The sequence below is a fragment of the Drosophila persimilis genome, unplaced genomic scaffold (assembly GCF_003286085.1).
Source record: "Drosophila persimilis strain 14011-0111.01,24,50 unplaced genomic scaffold, DperRS2 tig00000652-arrow-arrow-pilon, whole genome shotgun sequence".
Classification (NCBI taxonomy): domain Eukaryota; kingdom Metazoa; phylum Arthropoda; class Insecta; order Diptera; family Drosophilidae; genus Drosophila; species Drosophila persimilis.
Window position 1 is genome coordinate 1,188,004 of NW_020825329.1, and position 23,480 is coordinate 1,211,483.

At 42.0% G+C, this 23,480-nt stretch overlaps 1 protein-coding gene across 1 annotated transcript; it reads right to left on the reverse strand.

The window, feature by feature from the left end:
* Positions 1 to 4,544: 4,544 nt before the first annotated feature.
* LOC6602002 lies at positions 4,545 to 12,597 on the reverse strand. Its single transcript, XM_002027019.2, has 5 exons — positions 12,583 to 12,597; positions 10,082 to 11,036; positions 6,860 to 7,170; positions 6,169 to 6,780; positions 4,545 to 4,996 (listed from the first exon to the last, which is right to left on the reverse strand). The coding sequence occupies exons 2-5, from the start codon at positions 10,873 to 10,875 to the stop codon at positions 4,674 to 4,676; spliced, it is 2,040 nt and encodes a 679-aa protein (XP_002027055.1). The 5' UTR covers positions 10,876 to 11,036; positions 12,583 to 12,597; the 3' UTR covers positions 4,545 to 4,673.
* Between the last annotated feature and the right edge of the window lie 10,883 nt (positions 12,598 to 23,480).

Consider the following 23,480-nt stretch of genomic DNA (forward strand, 5'->3'; position numbering starts at 1 on the left):
ATTGTCGAAAATCTTGGTGGCTTTCATACAGAACGGTCCAGTCTGTCTTCAGATATGAGCGAAAGGGTTCGGGCTAACAACAATATGCTCGGATCCGATACACAGCACAGATGACTTGAGACAGTGATAGGTCAAGGTTTTAGGGACGTTTACTAAGAAATATCGTATGTTCTTTATCTGATAGCGAGTAAACAACAGCTTTTATAGCGGACGGTGGAATATACGAAAAAGATAGAAAAGTAGGAATCATTCTTACACAAAGGAATTTTACGTTGGAGCGAGAAGCTTCCTGACGTTTCTGATACGTACCACTTGTATTGACATTTTGCAAAACTAGAAAGGTGCACTCTCATCCTAAAGTAACTAAGATTTTTTCTTCAAGATTGCATTGTTACATCCGGGAAGCCTGTTGTGGGATTTTCAACGTCCAGTGACCTTAGGCTAACTTTTTATTTACTCGTAGCTGCCTGCCACCAAAGCTTTGCGCCGCAGGCACAGTCGCAAAAAAAAACGAGGGGGAACGTTGTGAGTTGCTGCGGACACCGCAACTCTACGGTTATACCCGATACTAAGTCAGTATGGCTCTCCTCCGGCAGACGCCGCTAATATTTAATGACACGACAAAGAGTGCGTGCGAGAGAGACAGAAAATCAGTCTGAGCGTGACGTCGGGCGCTGCGTAGCCAGTGCAAATTGATTTGCTCCTTTTGGCTATGAAAATGATCTGATCTGATCCAGATTCAGCAACCTGATAGATATGGTTATTATCTATGATTCTGCGTTTTTAGTTTTCTCAAATCTGCAATATTGTGGATGCAACAGATTTTCGTCCTTTGTGGGGGCGGATGGGGGTGGGGCGAAATTCTGAGATATACGTTTTATAGTGACATCTAACAGAAGTGCGGATACCAAATTTGGTTACTCTAGCCTTAATAGTCTCTGAGATTTGTGGTTGCCTCAGATTTTCGTCCTTTGCGGGGGCGGAAGGGGGTGTGGCGAAATTTGGACAGGAAACGGTCAAGGTCCGATATCACAGGAGTGTGGATACCAAATTTGGTTGCTCTGGCTTTTATAGGTTCTGAGATCCTTGAACTCATATTTTGCAATTGGCAAAACCGACCATGAAACCTGTGTGTTAGAGTGAGACAGAGCGAGAAAGAGTGAAATTGTTTTCGTGATTCTGGCTGTAATAATTATACGATCTGGTTCAGATTTTGCACTCTAGAAGATATAGTCATCTTCTACGATTCTGCGTTTTTAGTTTTCTCGTATCGTCAAAATTGTGGATGCCACAGATTTTCGCCCTTTGTGGGGGCGGAAGTGGGCGGGGCAAAGTTTTGAAATATTTTTGGAGCAGTGACATATCACAGAAGTCTGGATCCAAAACATCGTTGCTCTAGCTCTTATAGTCTTTGAGCATTAGGCGCTGAAGGGGACGGACAGACGGACAGACGGACAGACGGACGGACGGACAGACGGACAGACAGACATGGCTCAATCGACTCGGCTATTGATGCTGATCAAGAATATATATACTTTATGGGGTCGGAAACGATTCCTTCTGGACGTTACACACATCCACTTTTACCACAAATCTAATATACCCCAATACTCATTTTGAGTATCGGGTATAAAAATAATAATCAGCCACGCCACATAATCGTTTTACATATTGGTTGATTTCAGGTTGTAGTCTATGGTATGTCGCTGATTCAGTACGTACGCCCCACCGCCGTAAACATTACCGTTAAGTTATTCAAGCTGGTGTCGACGACCTCGATCTACTAGATTATGGACTAAGGGCAGGCTCTAGCTCGCAACACACGCTGTTCACTAAAATAAATGTATAGTTTTAAACTGAATGTAAATGTAAATTATTTTTATTTTCATTATTACATGTTATCATTATCGCATGAAATTTCTCCTCTGTTACTTGATCGGTTCTCTTTTCATTCCTGCTCATACATAGTTTTTGTCTTATGCATTTGCTTATTTTACCCCTTATATGGTATAAGTAGATATTAATATGCTGCGCTACCATTACAAACTACAATATACTCCTCATTCTCACCAACATACAAATACATATGCATACAAGGGTGCATACATGTCAATTGAATTAAATTAATTTCATATTGATTGATCGGATCGGCCTGCATTGTATGTATGTGGTTTGCAATGTGATGTTTTGTTATGTGTTATTTGTGCATCGTACATTGTTTATGTATATTCCAAATCAAAATTACTATGTGGTGTGAAATTTAACAAAGTTTTCGAATATTACTGATCTGTGAACGATGTCGGGTTGTACTAATTATGTACAATATGTATTGTGTGACCGTAAGTGTGCGTGTGAAACAAATGATACCTGTCCAAGAATGAAATCAGAGCAAGGGGTATTAAGGAGGCACAGCCTGTCGTCCTCTTAGGCTCCCACTTTGTCTGTTTTTCTGACTGCTTTCCCGATAAGCCAGGGATCAGCTTTATTTTGTATGCCGCTTACTCTCCCCGATTTATGTATGTATGTATGTTTTAATGTGTCTTGGATGTAGTAGTATGTGTTATCCTAACGATTTTGAAATATTATTCGGAATCAGGTTTGTTATGATGTGGTAAACTATCGTTCTATTGTATGTATCTTTATGAATGTATGAATGTTTTTGTATGTATGTTTTCTTAAGTGAATGGTGCATTACGGTATGTACGATCGCTCTGTGGCGGAATCTGGGACTGAATCTAGATTTCGGTTATTTCCGTTGGATGGTATAAATTCGGTTTAGTGGTCAGGTTAGCTGTGGCAGTACAAGAATAAAATTCGCCCAGAGTACAAAAGAGAAATAAGAACTAAAGCTTGTTGGGTTTTTTAATTGTTTGGGTTTCGTAAAAAAGCATGTGCACTTATTCGCAATGGATTGTGGATTAAAAAATTGTTTAAATAAAACTATAGAGTTTATACAAAATGCATAATTAACGCGTTAATTTTGATCTATATTTGCAGCCATCTCAGATGAGTTCTTAGATTATTCACCGTCTGTTATTTTGTCGGTCATCGATTATAATTTGTGTCTATTCGCTGTGGCAAGAACAGAGTTCTGTGTTTGAGTGTGTGTGTGTGTTTATAAATAATACACACTATTCTATGTGAGAACTTATCGAATTCTTATATTCTTCAATGTTCATGTAATGTTAATTTTAAATCTCGTCACTTTCACCACTAACCATACAGTATACATACATATAATGTATGGTTAGTGCTTTCACACAAATGGAGCACACGATGCATCAATATATTGTTTATTTTATACGATTTTTTTTTTCGTTCCTTGATGTTTTTTGTTTTTGTTTTATTCAATATACAATGTCTATAACGTTTCACCTAAACATTTGTTTTGTATATAAATAAGTATATATACTATATGTATATACACACATACTTTCTTTAATTTGAAGAAACACTTCACTATACTGCTTGGTTCATTTACAAAATAAAAGTATGAAATTAAAAAGTAAACATCAAATAAAAACAAAACTTAAAAAGAACTTAAAACTTACAGTTGAGTTCTTTGAATTTCACCTTTACCATATTCAAAATACTTAACACGAATGTTAATATACATAAATGCATACGAAACATGCATACATATACATGAGTTGTTTCATTTATCCTTTATCATTATATACGCGGACATCATTTGCTAATGCATTAGCATTAAGCTGAGCTGCCTTTGGATACCTTAGTCGCTAATTTTCTACACGTCGTCTATATAAACGTAATCTAATAAATATTGTTATAATTTCAGTCGAAATGCCCATCGTGCAGGTTATTGCACGAGGAGTAAATGTGTGTATGCGTGTGGTTTGGTGAATGTAAATGTCTATGGGATTCAGAGCGTTTAGGTAAATTCAATTTCCAAGCCATTCCCAAGGCATTTAACTCTCTTTAGTAACAAATTCGTAATTGGCACCTCACCTCCACCGCCTTACATTACATCTTGCCTGGATATGCCACGCAATTCGGGAATGATAATCGCCACATTTTCAGCCATACTGCCAAACTGCCAATTGTTTGTATCGTCTGTTTGGCCGAACTTTGTGTCTTTTTACATTGCCGTAGAGTTGGATGATTCGGTGATTTACGTGAACTTACGCCATAATGCGATTTTACAAACAGAAAAGGGCACAATATCGATAAGGATCGATAGTGTAGACATAGTGGCTAGTGGCTAGGCACGTTATGGTGTATATATGCAGTTAGCTGTGTAGCTAGTGCTATGTATACCTGGCCCATTGTTCTGCACTTAATCTCAATTGCTGCCGACATCCTTCATTTACTTAAGTGGATTACATTTAAATCTAGATTGCTACATCTAATTTTTAATACGATTGAAATATTTAATTTGTTTACTTATGAATTCTATTTCACCTTTCTCCTTTCTTTCTGTTCTATTTTCGTATATTTTCGAATCACTGTGATTCGACTCAATTACAATTAGATTAGAAAATCAATAAATACAATTTCACCCCTCCGAAGTCACACATATAGCATTCAAATTTAATATTTTCATATTTTCGCTTATTAAGACGAATGGAAAATGAGGAAAATGAGTGTAAGTGACCTTTACGATATAAATAAATAATTCAGAGCGGAACGGGTCAACTGGTGGCTCAACAAATTCACCGATTGCTTTTCGTGTTGGTAACTTGGCAGTTCTTGCTGGAGGGACTGAATGCCTTATTTTCTGGGCGGCAACGCTGGGTGGGCAATGCGATCCGAATTACTTGGTGCATTGCAAGGATCGCGAAAATGCTGACTAAAGATGAATTTATCCAGTGGGCAGACATGCAAACGGCTAAAGAGGAAGGCAATGGCAGCCAGGAGCATAGCCAGATCCAAACGTTGAAGTAATTTCTAGCTGTAATCGCCGAGCCACTGTTGTATGTAAGCTCTTCATTCTTTACAACCTCGTTGGGATGCTTGTCGTAATGGTGGTGATCATCTAGAAAACAAAGATTAGTATTAATCTAATGAAACTTATATTCAGTCATATAAATTAACATAAATTTCTCTCATAAATGATAAATTACTTATTCAAGAAGTTGACATTGGCCGTAGGGTGCGAATTTGTATGTCTATGTGTAGATCGCTAAAACAAATATTGAATATTCAATTCTGACATTGGCATTTATACTTAATAGAATTCAAGCACCTCTGCCTCCAGACAATAGTTCGAAATAATGTATAATCTGATACATTCCTTTTTATAAATTGGGTTATCCGTCAAATTCCTATTATACAGAATTTCGCATCGATTGAACTGCCATGTCGTTATAGAGATGCCTCTGTCCTTAGTATATTCCTTCTGCGTCGACTATTTGCCTGATTCAATGCAAACTATCGGTATAAAAACTCCGGCAGTATAAAGTGAAACCTTCAATCTGAGATATTAATATGTTTAACAAAACTAATTTATTTCCATCGTATTTGTTGAATGCGTTTCTTTGAAGATCATACAAAATTGACCAAGATTAGAATGATGGACAATTTTTGTGACAAAGAAAAGACGAATCTCATAGGGTATAAAAAGCTTCGGCTCTGTACTTAATTAGAATTTACAAATATTTACTCCCGGTATAGAGTATATAAAATTAGTTTAAATGTACATAGTTATCAGTCAGAAGGAGGAGATTTGGGCCTCATACAGTACACGTACATAATTATGAGATTCTTTTGAAAAGTATCATTTTGTATACATAGAAGTTTGCTGAGTTCACAGGAAGAGGGGGAGTGTAAAATGAATTTCTGGATGCTTTACGTAAGTAATTTTCATATTTTCATATTTTGATTATCATTTATTGCTGTGTGATTGGTAAAGTTATTATGAGTAAAAATTTGACTGTCTGTGGTGTTCTCAATTTTGATTCGATTTGTGTATTCTGGATTGAACAATGGTCTGTTATCAATAGCAAATGATGTAAGAGTCCATTTCGCCCAAATTCATGGTGTTCTGCACTACGCTACTTTGATTTGTGTCAACGACTGGTGGTAAGTAAAAAACATTACTATCACGTGCAATGTTCAATGAAATGGCTCCGCTGTTACCGTTGCCACCACCAACATTTTTTGTTTTGTAATGATCATCGGAGGACTGTTTAATTAATGTACCCTTACCATTGCCATTAGAGTTGCCGTTGACATTACCCTTGTGCGATGGATAACTGTGCTGCGTTGGCACGTTGTTTATCCGAATGCCAGTTTGAATGTGGTGATGTCCCGGATATGCTATATTTACCCCACCGCGGCCAGGTGGAAGCATGTTTATGCTACCATGACCATGACCAGGAGATAAGATAATTCCACCACCAACGCCGCTAGAGCCAACATTGTTGCCCATAATGTTCGGTTGAATAGGTATACGGTTGAACTGATCGATGTTCGTATTGATAGAGGTGCCCAAGCCATTCATGGGTCCATTGTTTGGATTTGTGGCTATTCCCACTGAGGGTGATCCGCCCGAGAGGCCTCCGTTGACACCGCTTATTCCAATAGTGTTTCCGGGACCAGTATTGTGGCCGTGAACATGTCCGTGACTGTCATCATGGGCAGCGATATTGACACTGTTGCCACCCCCTGGATCTGCGCCTGACACAGCCACGGATGTGGTGGTTTGTGTGGTCTTATTCTTTTCTTCGGTGGCACAACACACTTTAAATACGACTTTCATATTGTTTGTAGAGCAACGACCCCCAATGCGTCGATACAAGTCGTCTTTCGATGAAGTTGCTGCGTTTGAGAACAAAAACATTAAACGGTTTTGATTACCAAAAGCATATTCCAATCCATTTTATATAAACGAACTCACAAATGAAGTAATAATCATTTCCAGGTAGGAACTCCAAGCCACCTGGCTGCGGTGTAAATGGCCGGAAAGTTATTGTAAAAAACATTAATTTCTGAGGTTTATCACATATAGCTATTACTCGCGGATCTGCATTTGTTATGCGACATGTTTCGTACTCCACTTTAGACACATTGTATATTATATATTTCTCCGTTTCGTTTTCAAATGTCCCTGGCTCGTACACTGGACATATTATGTGCACCTGGTCAAATTCGAAGGCCAGGTTGCCTTTGTTGACATCAATTATGTGATCGGTGTTATCTATCCGAAATCTGCGGGATAAATTAATAAGAAATAATGCACACATTTTCATTGTAAATTCAATTCACATATGGAATCAACTTCCCCAAAATATTCAGTCACTAAGAATTAAGCAGGCATTTAAAGAATGACACTGTATTGATTAGATTCATGTATGTTCAATATTGTTTAAATATATGTATGTTCATAAGTTTAAAATAATATTGTATTACTGCATTACAACCCTGAGTGACTACGCATACGACTAAAACGAAAACACAGCATCATAGAGAATTACCGCAATATCTACCCAGAATACAGAAAACCATTTCCCATTCTATGTCTGCATCTTTTAATGAAGCCTCCTGACGTTTGACCGGTAATAAGATATAACAGCTAATAATATTAATATCGTTCAGAAGTGCTTGCGCAAAGCATCAGTAAATGAAATAATTTTTATCAAAATAGAAAGTCTTACACATATACTTCATGTTATATTAATTTTTTCAATTAGGTCGCGACACGTCAGATGTTCCAGAAAAAGACAGAAAAATTACTTTTACGTTTAATAACTTGGGAAATATTCATTCAACATTTCAAATATATGTGCAAAACATTTAAGTTTCGGGACTACTGCTCTTTTGACCTTATCGACCTTATAAAAAAAAACGAAGGGGAACGTTGTGAGTTGCTGCGGACACCGCAACTCTACAGTTATACCCGATACTAGGTCAGTATGGCTCTCCTCCGGCAGACGCCGCTAATATTAAACGACACGACAAAGAGTGCGTGCGAGAGAGGCAGAAAATCAGTCTGAGCGTGACGTCGGGCGCTGCGTAGCCACTGCAAATTAATTTGTTCCTTTTGGCTATAAAAATGATCTGATCTGATTCAGATTCAGCAATCTAATAAATATGATCATTATCAATGATTCTGCGTTTTTAGTTTTCTTGTATCCTCAATATTATGGATGCAACAGTTTTTCGTCCTTTGTGGAGGCGGAAGGGGGTGTGGCGAAATTTTGACATAAAACGGTCAAGGTCCGATATCACAGGAGTGTGGATACCAAATTTCGTAGCTCTAGCTCTTATGGGTTCTGAGATCCCTGAACTCATATTTTGCAATTGGCAAAACCGACCATGAAACCTGTGATTTAGAGAGAGACAGAGCGAGAAGGAATGAAATTGTTTTCTTAATTCTGGCTATAATAATTATACGATCTGGTTCGGATTTTGCACTCTAGAAGATATAGTCATCTTCTACGATTCTGCGTTTTTAGTTTTCTCGTATCGTCGAAATTGTGGATGCCACAGATTTTCGCCCTTTGTGGGGGCGGAAGTGGGCGGAGAAAAGTTTTGAAATATACTTGTAGCAGTGACATATCACAGAAGTCCGGATATAACACGTCGTTGCTCTAGTCTTTGAGCACTATGCGCTGATAGGGACGGACAGACGGACAGACAGACAGGGCTCAATCGACTCGGCTATTGATGCTGATCAAGAATATATATACTTTTTGGGGTCGGAAACGATTCTTTCTGGACGTTACACACATCCACTTTTACCACAAATCTAATATACCCCAATACTCATTTTGAGTATTGGGTATAAAAAGAGGCTCGTGTCGACAGGTGTATAAATTTGTTCCCGAAACAAAGTAGTTATCGACGGTATGGGTATGTTTTAAAGCAAGACAAAAGCCACAAAAGTTTTCCCAAGGAACCATTTCATATTAACTGGTCGTAAACTGTTTGTTCGGAAACTGGTCATCTACGACTGGACATGTTGCCACTTTTTCGATAGAGAGAAATATTAAGATCAACAAATTTTTTAACCACTCAATATATCGAATATCGAAGGGGTCATCTGCCTTGTAGTTTTTTTATCTTTTTAAGATACTTCGAGAAAGAAGTCGTACATTAACGCATTAAAAATCCACAGATTTACTCACTTTAAGAGTTGTCCCAATCATTTTTGTTCCCTCGGCGATTTCTATATTCCTGGACGATCTTGCATATGACAATATATATTTATATACTTATGTAAATAGGTACATGCTTCAAAAGAAACAAAATCGTCCAGGAATATAGAAATCGCTGAGGGCACAAAGACGATTGGGACGAATGTCAGCAAACCCCATTCCTATCCCATTCTTGGACCCCTCTACGCACGCACGCACGCATGACTACAACCTCCTCGTCGTTTCCTTGGTTTCGTTGTGCCATTCCACGTTACTCTCCTTTGTTTTTTTTAAGCGCTTTGTAAATTAAAAATCACCCCTAATGATGAAGTACGCATATTTTACAGGCCGTCTTTAGCGACACACTCACCATCACGCATCGACTTGCAACTAGGGTTACATGCTCTTGCTGGGCGCACGGTATATATTTTTATTTGCACATGTTTGAATACGTAGCCACCCACCCAAAATCCCAGTAGGACTAGCAACAACAAGACCAGATGCACACCCCAACAACGCAATCACCTCTCCGCCTCACCTTTTGCGTAAGAAGAGGGAGCATTTCTGTGGGATATCTTTCTGTCTACATATCATGTGTATAACATGGCAAATCATTAAAGCGAGTTTAATCATTGCAATGAACTACAATGCACTACATACCCAATGGATCCAAAAAATGCATTACAAAATTGGATTACAGGATACTGGCTCTGAAGTTTGTAACGTAACTTATAGAAGGACGCACCCATGCTAACTTGTCTCATAACTAGTTTTAAAGCCATCTAACGAAATGATGTACTTACATACTGATGTAGTCTACATTTATCTATACCATATCATATCAAACTTTTTTCTTTGCTAAGATAATCCAAACAATGTTTTATATTTCTGTTAAATGTTTTTTTATCCGGGTGAAGCAAAAGCTCAAGATTTCTGAATATTTAACTGTAGATCGTTCTAATTTAGGGTTATATTAAACTTACATGCTGTTCGATGTGTTCCAATGCATGTAGAAGGTTTTGGCGCAGCTTGACATGGTCGAAAGCAAAACGGTTTCTATGCAGATTAGCGTGAGCAAAGTGACGAACGATGTAGCGCCTAATGTGGGCAAAGAAATTAACATTTTGCATCGCACCAGCGATGAGGATGAGGAGCGGTTTTTGTTCTTGATATTGGGATGTTGATGTTGCTTTAACGTCCTATTCGCACCTATTTCTGTTGATGTTCTTGCATCCGATTCGATTTCTACTCCTTCGCTAACTGCTGTATCCGCTGCAGCCGATTGCTGCTGTTCCAATGATTTTTTGGACTGGAACGGCATAAATGTTTTGTTAGCAATGCTCTTGCTTTTGCTCTTCGACTTTCGATGCATAGCTGGTTGGTTAATGGTGGTCGTTGTGGTAGTTGCCTGGTTTCGACTTCGATCACTTAGCATTCTTGTGGTAGTAGTTTGCATGTATAGCTTAATGTTCAATGGATAACCAGTAAATAGCTGTACCCGCTGCTCCTGTGGACACCTTTTGCAATTGGGGGAAGCTAGATCTCTGCCTTTCGCTTCCTGGTGTTTCTGTGGCTCATCCAGTTCCTTTTTCAAAGCCAAACAGCTCTGAAGTTTGTTGCGACTTAGTTGGGGCTTATTGCAGCATGGCACGGATGATTGCCTGGCATTGCTTACTTCGGCTTCTACCAATGGCTGGGTCTGCGTCTGGATGTGGATCTGGCTCTGTGACTGGTTCCAGGAGAAAGTCGCACGCAACTTTTTTGCCCGATCTTGCATTCTGTTAGTACTCTTTGTTCGATGTGAATAGACTGCTTAACTGATCTATATATTTAGTATATATTTAGTGTGTAAGTAAATTGCAAACGTCTGAATGGTTTCTTTCTCTGAGATTAATCTAATGGCTGCGTCGGCACATGCCGAAATGTATCTTGCTCCATCTGTAACCAAGATAAGAGTTAATGTGAAGGGTTTTTGGTACGTCAAGATTAATAAGATAGTGTATTGCGGTAGCCCCGCAATTGGACACCAATTGCAACAGTGCCAAGTGTCAGTACATGGAACGTTGATGAGTTCACGGGTGTCAAAATCATAAGAATTCCAATGATCCTGCTAGCATAAGGCGCATTTGAGTAAAAGGTGATACGGTGTAAGACTTGAAAGCAAGACATTCTCCCGTGTAGGATCACACAACTCATCTTTAGCACCACATTCACTTTCACATCCGTTTTGCCACTATTAACTTAACCCCAGGTACTGACACTTCCACCACACATGCATGTGTACTAGTTTGTACAAATATTGTGTGCAAATGCATAAAATAAATATTTTCCTATTGCCCCAAAAGCAGTCACAATTTTTCTGGATTTTCGCTGAGCCTGGGAGACACCGTGGATTGAGTGCCGTGCGGCAATAAATTTTAAGCAAAATCGACTCATCTCAAATTAACACTGAACACTGGTCCGACGGTTTTTAATTGCTTATTAGTAGCATAGAATATCTAGTAGTATTGTAGTGCACGTAACGTGTTACTGTTTCTGCTTCGACTAGGACTTTTCAGGACTACAATGACTTTTAAGTTGAAATCAAATTCATTGTACGGCCTAGCGCTGGCCCTCGGACTCCTGTCGTCTTTCGTTTATAAAAACTTCTTGACGGCAAGCATATCCGTGCCTGCTTATGTACAGTATTTCAAGAAACTCTTTACACACTGAAAATAAATTTAATTTTTTGACTTTGGATAAGAAAATAATGGCTTTTGATTCAAATTTATAGAATTTTTTTAATTCATTACCATTCAGGGATTAATTATAAAGTAGCAGCGGTTTTTGGGCTGTCTTTTTCCCACTTTCTTCTTCAAGTAGGCCCACAAATTTTCAATGGGGTTAAGATCGGGACTCCGGGGTGGTGTATCAATAACTTTTCCACAGTTGTGAAGCAGTCTCACATTGGACTCTTTATGTTTGGGATCATTGCCATTGAAATGAGCCAAAATTTCTACGCACTGCTTTTTAGATTTGTTTTTAAAATTTGGAGGTACTGTTTGGCATCCACTGTGTTCTCTATAAATGCAATATTTCCCACTCCTCGGCTATAGATGCACCCCCAAATCATAACCGAAAGTTTTCCAAATTTTACAGTAGGAATGATGTTATTCGGTTATTTTCTTATCCAAAGTCAAAAAATTTAATTTATTTTCTGTGTGTAAAGAGTTTTTTGACGTACTGTATGCATATGTATGTATACACCAAATGAGACGTTTTCTGTATACATACACGGCGTATACATACACACTTACACCGAAGTCCTCTCCCCCCCCCCCCACAAACTACTAGGTATAATCTTTGCTATGTTATGTTAAAATTTTGACTCAATTTTCATTTACAATGTTTAACTTGTAACAAGAAAACTTTTTCGAGCATTCATATATACTCATAAAAATGGGGAAACACAAACAAACACGAACACACACAGGTTTTTATGTACACATTTTCCAAACGAATCGAATCACTTTTTTCCATTTGCTTGCTTTCAGAACGTACAAAAGCGCTGTATTTGCATTCGAATCATTTTAGTTCTTTTAGTTTTTTCAATAGACGTGTTTATCTAAATATACATATAAATATGGTAATCTAGAACTACTTTAAGAGCAAAAGAGTAAAAAAAATGTACTTTACTTTACTTTACTTTAAGCAGTGTGACCGCGGATTTATCGATAAAATATACCGTCCGACCCTCAGAAATATACCGAAACATACCGCCTCATTTTCAAAATACCCGTAAATATACTGACGAATACGAGTTCTATTTTACATATTCCTCGTTTTTGATATTCCGTCGAATATTACTAGCTATATAGAACATTTAGCCATGCCCACATAATTTTGATACGATTGGTGAATCTATTTCCTACTTGATGGGCCTATTCGAAATAATTGTTTTATTCATTCATTTAATAATCTTAAGTCTTAATAAGACTTATTAATAATAATAAAGTCTAAATAATATACTAATCACTAACATCACTATCGTCACTAACGATGTCGCTGGGATTTTTTAACAGCATTTCAGTGTTCGGTTAGAAATTCTCGCAACTGTTGTTCTTTCTTAGACCTTGTCTTACATATAAAAGATTTGAAACATTTATAATTTATATTCTTAAATCTATTTCTTGTATTTGTTTTTATTAAGTTCACTTCGGAGAAAATTCTTTTGTGTGTTTTTAATAAACTAAAGAACCTCATAATTTTTTAAGGGGACAAATTCACTATCGATTCCCTGCGGATCTTTAATAAGTTGAGGAAATCTTTTATACAGGTCATGCAAATTGGCCATTGACTATGTCTTCAAGGTTTAGGAATGAGAGAAGTTTAAAAACCTTCTCGTTAAAAGGCAGCCTTTTCTTTAATTGTATACTTCACTCGATCAAAAATGACTGTGCTCTTTGGAAAAATGCATATTTTTCATTTCTTTCTAATTTTGACACTTCGAGACAGTGAATTCTGCAGATAAATTTTTTTCTATGGCCAATTCGTACTCAAAAACGAGGGGGAACGTTGTGAGTTGCTGCGGAGACCGCAACTCTACATTTATACCCGATACTTTGTCAGTATGGCTCTCCTCCGGCAAACGCCGCTAATATTAAGCGACACGACAAAGAGTGCGCGAGAGACAGAAAATCAGTCTAAGCGTGACGCCGGGCGCTGCGTAGCCACCGCAAATTGATTTGTTCCTTTTGGCTATAAAAATGATCCGATCTGATCCAGATTCAGCAATCTGATAGATATGGTCATTATCTATGATTGTGCGTTTTCTCGAATCTGCAATATTGTGGATGCAACAGATTTTCGTCCTTTGTGGGGGCGGAAGGGGGTGGCGCGAAATATTGGGATATACGTTTTATAGTGAGATCTAACAGGAGTGCGGATACTAAAAAGAAAACTCTCAGTGAAATAACCCCAATCCAAGGTGACACTGTCATATGCCGAGGGATGCATGGCCGAGGGGGTGCTCGGTCGCTTATATGCGGACTCTGGATACCTGCCGACCTCCAGTTTTAATAAGGCTTCCCGGGGCACGCGAGCTATGCGCCGGGCGACTAACCCCTTCCCGCCTACTCGTGGGATCAAGTATGCCAAATTTAACTATTAAAACAAATAACACCGCAAAGGAGCACGGCACTCCTCCTAAAGTGCCGGAGGGAAAAGACCATCCCTCTACAAACGCATCTGGGAAGCCAGTGCCCAAAAAGACGGGGAAGGAGACTAAGTCGGTCCACCGTCTCAAGGCAGCAGGCGCTGTGAGGAGAGGACCGAAAAGCCAATCGGGCCAATCCACGTCGGGGGGCCCCAAGGGCGACCCGGTTACCGTCGGGGCGACCATGCAGAGCGATATCGCGGCTGGCAGACCCCTTGGGACCGGGGACCCCTTGACAACCCCGGCAGGCGGCGCCTCTGCCTCGAAAGATAGGCCCAAGTTCCAAGACAAAAGACGTGCGGCCTTCATCCTGGGCAACGACGACCCGGTGTTCCTGGCGTCTGCCCAGGGAATCGAATCGAGCCGATGGGCCAAGAGCAACCGCTCGTTTGCCGAGGTGGCGAGAGGAAAAACCCTGATTGGAGTCCTAGATAGGGGCTCTAAAGACGGGCAGATCCCTAGGGACAAGTGGCACCTCGTGGAAAACGAGCTCCAAGACCGTTTCCTCCAGGAGTTGGAGGAGAATGGAGGACCACCGCCCAAGTGTGAGGACGCCGGATGGCACCAAGGCAGGGTGAAAGCCATCGCCTGCCAAGATGCTCGCTCGGCGGCCCTCTACGCGAAGACGGTAGCATCGCTCAAGGAGGTCTACCCAGGAGCCCAGCTGGAGGCCGTGAAGTGGGAGGACATCCCCAGCAAGCCGAAGGCCAGAGCGTGGGTCTCGGCGAAGCCTGCAGAGCCGGATAAGATTCTCCGAATTCTGCAGGTCTGCAACCCCCACCTTCCCACAGCCGATCGGAAGGTGGCCAAGGTAGAGGAGAGCAACGGGCAGAGGCGCCAAATCATCCTCGTCCTGAACGAGGAGTCGGTCAGACTTCTCCACGACACGGAGGGCGCTGTGGACTACGGCTACAAGAAGGTAGTCGTAATACCGTACAAGTCCGACTCTAAGGGCATGCAACCGACGGTCGAGCCAGACCTGGAGCCCCCGGAGATCCCTAGCACGGAGATCAAGCCTGCGGTGTCAGACGTGGCATCAGTGCTGTCGGATGACATCCTAGACGGTTACGTGTCAGACGTGAGCGATCTCACTAGGGATCTCAAGCACATCAGGGTCGGGGAGGAGTTGGACTCTTCGGAGAGCGACCACGACAGGACAATGGTGGATGTGAACCTCAGGAATGTCACTGATACTCCTGCAGATAAACCTCCACCATTGTAAGGCAGCATGCGCTGCTCTCTTGCTCCACCTAGCCAAGGGTGGAGCCGACATAGTCCTCATTCAGGAGCCCTGGATCCTCGGGGGGTCTCTGGTCTGAGGACTCCTGACTATAAGCTATACGTAGCTGACTCCGCCGGTAAAACTCGCACCTGCATCCTTGCAAAAAGAGATTTGCACTTATTTTTGCTTCCGAATTTCAGCAATGAAGACAAAACAGGAATGAGCCTCGAAGACCAGGGGTGCTCAGTGAGAATCTGCTCCACGTACATGGATCACGACCAACCAGACCCCCCTCCACAGGCGCTTAGGGCGCTAATCACAGACTGCGAGGCCAAGGACACCGGCCTAATCGTAGGGTGCGACGCCAATGCACACCACTGCCAGTGGGGAAGCACTGACACCAACGAAAGGGGTGAGTACCTTTTCAACTATTTACTGACCACTCAGATGGTCCTTTTAAATAGGGGGAGTTATCCCACCTTCATTATTAAAAACCTCAAGGAGGTCCTGGACCTCACACTTGCCTCTCATGAGTTACATGGGAACATCGTATCCTGGAGGCTCCTGGAAGAGCACTCCTTCTCGGACCACAGGTACGTGGAAACCGTATTCTCTTTTTCACTACCGAGACCAGCTCAATTTCGGAACCTTAGGCGGACAAACTGGGCTCTGTCGTGTTCTCCCTGAGACTCCACCTGAGGAGGAGATTTCCAGGGAAGCCACGACTCATCTTGTTAAACTATTTACCGACGCCTGCAATGAGGCGCTCGATAAATCCTACCCCTCTAGCAAGAGCAGAGGCCGGAAGAAACCTGAATGGTGGAATCCGAAATTGAGGGAACTCCGGAAACTCTCAGGACCCTAAACAGTTTTACTGCTTCGTAAACAGTAAGCGTAGAACGTCCGCACACCCATCCTCGCTATCATTTTGTAATACGTCGGCAAATAATGATCAGGCAATTGCCGATCTTTTTGCCCAGTTTTTCCAAACCACCTATTCTGAGGAACGCTACTCTGGTCAACCGTACCCATACGGATTACCGAGGTCGAACGGCATTTTCAGTCCCTTGTTAAATGAATATTCCCTACTTCAAGATCTTCGACTAGTTAAGCCGGTGTTTTCACCGGGTCCAGACGGGGTTCCAGGTTGTGTACTCAGGTACTGCGCCGAGGCTCTGTGTGGACCATTGCTTAAACTATTCACCATGTCCATTGATTCCTCTTGCTTCCCCCCAATCTGGAAGGAATCGTTTATAATTCCTCTCCATAAAAAAGGTAGCAAGTCTGATGCAAAAAATTATAGAGGTATAGCAAAGTTATCCGCTATTCCCAAATTGTTTGAGAAGGTTTTAACTCCGCACTTGCAACATCTCTGCAAGTCACTTATATCTCCAACTCAGCATGGATTTATAAGGCGGCGATCAACCACCACGAACTTGTTAGAGTTTACCTCTTTCATTATTAAAGGCTTTCAAGGTAACTTACAGACGGATGTTATTTACACCGACTTTAGTAAAGCATTCGACTCTGTAAACCATTCCCTTTTAGCACATAAACTTGACCTTTTAGGGTTTCCGCCCAACCTCCTGAGATGGATTTCTAGCTATCTTTGTTCTAGGTCTCAAAGAGTCCTCTTCAAAAACTCCCTCTCTTTACCAGTAAAGGTTTCTTCGGGAGTACCACAGGGCAGCCATCTAGGCCCCTTACTCTTCACACTCTTTATTAATGACTTGCCTTCAGTAATAACATACTCTTGAGTACTTATGTATGCGGATGATGTTAAACTCTGTGTCCAGTACAAGGACATTTCATTTCATTCTCGCTTGCAATCCGATCTCAATAGCTTTCAGTCATGGTGTTGTGCAAACTTGTTACACCTTAATGCCTCGAAATGCAAAGTTATGACATTTCATCGTTCTAACCCTTTGTTGGCTCCCTACACCCTATTTGGGGGTTCTCTTGAGAGAATTACCCTGGTGGATGATCTGGGTGTTATGTTAGATCCCAAGTTAAAGTTTTCCGAACACATTTCTACCATGGTAAATAAGGCCATGGGCGTGCTTGGGTTTATAAAGAGGTGGTCAAAGGAATTTGACGACCCCTATATAACAAAGACTCTCTATACCTCGCTTGTTCGTCCGATTTTAGAATACGGCTCCTGTGTATGGTGCCCTCAGTACAAAGTACACCAGGACCGTATAGAATCAGTACAGAAAAACTTTTTACTCTTTGCTTTGCGGGGCCTTAACTGGGATGCGGGTGTAAGACTCCCATCTTACTCTAGTAGACTATTATTAGTAAACCTCCCATCCTTAGTTAACCGTAGAAAAATGCTTGGTGTGATATTTATGCACAACTTGATCAGGGGTGACATAGACAGCCCTGATCTGTTGAGCCGCATAAACTTCACGATTCCTATTAGACTGACTAGAAACTTTATACCGTTGTTCCTTCCACTTTGTAGATCGAATTATTCCTTGCATGAACCGTTTAGGGTCTTATGCTCGGATTATAATTCCCTCTACCATATTATATCCTCCACTAATTCTCTTCCTCTTATTAAATTACTAATCCTTACACACCTTTCTAGTAATTAGTAATTGTAGTGGTATTTGTATTTTGTATTTTATTGCATGCTTAATTTCTTAATAAGTTTAGTGCTAATTTTCCTCGAATGTTAGTCTAATATCTATCTTTCTTGCATGCTCGCGTTTGGTTCGGCTACGCACCGCGCGTCATGCGGCAGCGCCCCTCGGTCGGTTGGGCGGGAGGAGGGCTGCGTTTTGCCTGGGATCCGCGCGTAACAGCCTTCTGCTGGTGTCACACGGGCCACTTGACGGTGCAGTAATTGCATCGCCTCTTGATAGATGCAGTCATTGCATGTCAACGTCCAAAATAAAAAGCCTCCCGGAGACTCTTCAATAAAGCTAAGGCTGAAAACGCTGAGCAGAACTGGGCCGATTACAAGGCCAGTCTGTCAGTTTACAATAAATAACTGAGGAAAGCCAAACGCGCCTCATGGCGTAAGTTCTGTAGCGACATTGAGAATAACTCGGAAGCCTCGCGCTTGCGCAAAGTTCTCTCGAAGACTACACCCACTCTGGGCTACCTTAAGAATGCCGACCAATCATGGACAACGTCCAGCAATGAGTCGCTAAATGTTCTCCTCATCATCCCTGCCCAACTGATTCACGCTGGACAAAAAGCCACTAATTGGCTCAAAAGGATATACGAGGGAATCTTCTCCCATGGATATATCCCGGAAACCTGGCTTCATACCAAAGTCGTCTTCATCCCCAAGGCAGGCAAGCCCTCGCACACTGCCCCCAAAGATTTCAGACCCATAAGTCTATCGTCCTTCCTTCTGAAGACGATGGAACGGCTTTTGGGTATGCATCTCACGGTAAATATTCCGCCTAGTCTATTCTCAGACTCCCAGCATGCCTATCGGAAAGGAAGATCCACCGAAACGGCCCTACACACGATCACATCGATCATAGAAGCGTCCCTCAACTGTAAGGAGTACACCCTGGTAGCCTTCCTCGACATAGAAGGCGCCTTTAATAACATCCTCCCGACCGCCATCACGGGTGCACTGATGGACGGGGTTGACTCCCGGACGGTGAGCCTGATCGATCAGATGCTACAATGCAGGACGGTTGAGGCATCACTGGGGACGTCAACGTCCACCAGATTTGTCAGTAGAGGCACCCCGCAGGGCGGAGTCCTCTCGCCCCTCCTATGGAACGTGGCAGTGAACGAACTGCTGCGGGAGATAGAGGGGGGTGGCTGCCGCGTGGTGGCGTATGCGGACGATGTTGCTATAGCATTCTCGGGTAAATTCCCGCAGACGCTGTGTGAGTGCCTGACAAGCACACTCATGAAGATGTCAAAATGGGCAGACAAATGCGGTCTAGGCGTCAACTCGTCTAAAACGGAACTGGTGCTCTTTATTAGGGAGTACAAAGTTCCGGCACTGATTCCCCCAAGACTATGTGGGGAAGCGCTAGTCTTCAGCAACAACGCCAAGTATCTTGGTCTAATCCTCGATAGAAAGCTCGATTGGAAATTGAGCATAAGGGATAGAGTAAAGAAGGCCACAGTAGCCCTCTATACTTGCAGGAAAGCCATCGGACTAAGATGGGGAATGACCCCCTATATAGTTCGTTGGCTTTACACCACCATCATACGACCGATCATGCTCTATGGAGTGGTGGTATGGTGGCCAGCCTTAGACAAAAGGACATGCCTCAATAAACTCAGTAGAGTTCAACGCATGGCAGAGCTATGCATAGCTGGCGGGCTACGCACTACTCTATAGGAAGCCCTGGATACTGTGCTGGACCTCCTCCCCATAGATCTGATGGGAAAGAAAGTGGCAACACTTTCCGCACTCAGAATGAGAGAAGCCAGACTGTGGAAAGCATCCGCGGTTGGGCACTCGGGAATCCTGACGAGACACCCGCAATTACCAGAGAGGACAGATTATTGTGTCCCTAGTGATCACCTCTCGACGCCTTTCCAGGTATCAATCCCACTTAGGGAGGACTGGGAGATGGGCGAACCAGCACCCGCAAATGCGGTTAACTTCTACACTGATGGCTCAAAGTTAGACGGCCGCGTGGGAGGCGGAGTCTACTGCAGCGAGCTGAAAATCAGTCATTGCTTCAGGCTCCCGGACCACTGTAGTGTGTTCCAAGCGGAGATTGAAGCCATCAAGGCGGCCATTTCTATCGTCTACAAACTACGTCTAGACATGCACTTAGTGTGCGTCTTCTCGGACAGCCAAGCGGCTATTAAAGCTCTAGGCTCAATATCGTCGAACTCAGCGACTGTAAATGACTGCCGCAGGTCTCTGCACGAGATCGCAGAGCAGTTAGATCTCTTCCTTATATGGGTCCCCAGCCACAGGGTCATCGAGGGAAACGACGCCGCCGACGAGCCAGCCAGGCAGGGTACTACAATTCCTCCTTATGGAGAGGAAGCAGGTAGCGATGCCTCTGGCTACGTGCAGGCTCCTCACGCACGATTTGTTCGTGCAAAATGCCAATAGGAGATGGCAGCAAACCGTTTCCTGTAAAATCTCAAGATTGATATGGCCATATCGATCGAAGAAGCGCTCAGCCGAGCTGTATAGGCTCAGCAGAACACAGTGCTCTGCAGTTACTCGAGCCATTACGGGACACTGGCAGATCGGCACTCATGCCTCTAGACTGTCAATCCCTCATAACGACTTCTGCAGGAGTTATCGCGACGAGGAAGAGGAGGAATCGGTCCTCCACTTCTTCTGCCACTGCCCGGCCCTTGGAAATCGTCGTCTTCGTATTCTCGGGACAGACACAGACATTTCGGCACTCGAGTGGTACACAAATGGTAGATTCATTTGGTGGAACATGTTGTTACATTATGTTTAGAGTAAGAACTGGTAAGAATTCTTGCAAATTTCAGCTCTATTTATACCAATTTCTCCTTTCCTACCTGTTCTTCTTGACAATTTCTTTACTTTTTCATCCCTCTTGTAAAACTATATTACTTTTAGTTTTGACTTTTAGCTTCCATTAGGTAATACATTTGGCAGTATAGTGGGTAGTACTTCCACCCCTCCGCGCCTTCCCGGGATGGAGACCGGGTTGCAATCCCCGTCGTGATGTAAAAATTGTGTTTTTATACCCGATACTCAAAATGAGTATTGGGGTATATTAGATTTGTGGTAAAAGTGGATGTGTGTAACGTCCAGAAGGAATCTTTTCGACCCCATAAAGTATATATATTCTTGATCAGCAGCAATAGCCGAGTCGATTGAGCCCTGTCTATCTGTCCGTCCGTCCGTCTGTCCGTCCCCTTCAGCGCCTAGTGCTCAAAGACTATAAGAGCTAGAGCAACGATGTTTTGGATCCAGACTTCTGTGATATGTCACTGCTACAAAAATATTTCAAAACTTCGCCCCGCCCACTTCCACCCCCACAAAGGACGAAAATCTGTGGCATCCACATTTCTAAAGATACGATAAAACCAAAAACGCAGAATCGTAGAGGATGACTATATGTTCTAGAATGTAAGATCTCAACCAGATCATATATTTATTATAGCCAGAATCAAGAAAACAATTTCATTATTTCTCGCTCTGTCTCTCTCTAACACACAGGTTTCATGGTCGGTTTTGCCAATTGCAAAATATGAGTTCAAGGATCTCAGAACTTATATAAGAGCCAGAGCAACCAAATTTGGTATCCACACTCCTGTAATATTGGACCTTGACCGTTTCGTGTCCAAATTTCGCCACACTCCCTTCCGCCACCGCAAAGGACGAAAATCTGGGCCATCCACAAATCTCAGAGACTATTAAGGCTAGAGTTACCAAATTTAGTATCCGCACTTCTGTTAGATCTCACTATAAAACGTATATCTCAGAATTTCGCCCCACCCCCATCCGCTCCCACAAAGGACGAAAATCTGTTGCATCCACAATATTGCAGATTCGAGAACACTAAAAACGCAGAATCATAGAGAATGGCCATATCTATCCACTTGCTGAATTTGGATCAGATCGGATAATTTTCATAGCCGAAAAGAAAAAAAACAATTTTCAATGGCTACGCAGCGCCCGACGTCACGCTCAGACTGATTTTCTGTCTCTCTCGCATGCACTCTTTGTCGTGTCGTTTAATATTAGCGGCGTCTGCCGGAGGAGAGCCATACTGACTTAGTATCGGGTATAACTGTAGAGTTGCGGTGTCCGCAGCAACTCACAACGTTCCCCCTCGTTTTGACTGAGTCTACTTCACCTCCACATTGAAAGTCTAAGACTTTTTAATAATGAAGGTTTTATTGTCTATTCTGATTAGTGTAATTTATGTATTTGGGTTCAAGACACGATGATTTGTCCCACGGTGCGTGGAATTTGGGGTCTGGTGGTCACGACATTTCAGGTAGGCTAGGGCTGACGCCCGCTGCACTTAATGTTCTAACTGTTCGTTACAAAGTGGCAAAGTTTTGAAATATTTTTGTAGCAGTGCCATATCACAGAAGTCTGGATCCAAAACATCGTTGCTCTAGCTCTTATAGTCTTTGAGCACTAGGCGCTGAAGGGGACGGACAGACGGACGGACGGACAGACAGACAGGGCTCAATCGACTCGGCTACTGATGCTGATCAAGAATATATATACTTTTTGGGGTCGGAAACGATTCCTTCTGGACGTTACACACATCCACTTTTACCACAAATCTAATATACCCCAATACTCATTTTGAGTATCGGGTATAAAAATAGAAAAATTTGCTGAATAACACATCATTAAAATGTATGTATATATTAACCTAATCATTAAACTCTTAAAATATGTAGTAAGCCAATGTAAATATCACTAATATTAGATCATAATTTAAGTAAAGCTGATTTCTAATAAGATTAAAAAAAAATAAAAAAAAAACCTTGTCAAAATCATTTACAATATGTTTAACCTACACACCCAAACAAACACAACCAACCAAACCAAAATAGCCAACTCCTTCGCCCACACGTGGTCAGAAGAAGCTTACGATCGTAATTTCTCCCCAACATTCCGTACGAACAAATCCCACACAGACTCCCTTATAAACAACACCCCAACTCCACCAGCATTAGAAATCGAAAAGGACATTACACTCATAGAATTCTCATCAGCACTGTAATCCCTGAAAGGAAACACCCCCGGCCTCGACCGCATCTCCTACTAAATGATACAAAAACGCACCCCCCACCCTTAAAACCAGAATAATAAACCACTTTAACAAAATAATCGACTCATACATCCCACAATCGCTCAAACTCAGCCTAGTCCTCCCGATTCTAAAATCACAAAAACCACTAACAGACATAAAATCCTACAGACCCATATCACTTAACTCATGCCTAGCCAAAACGCTCGATAAGATAGTGGCAAAAAGGTTATGGTGGTTTGTTTTGAACAACAAACTAATTCGCA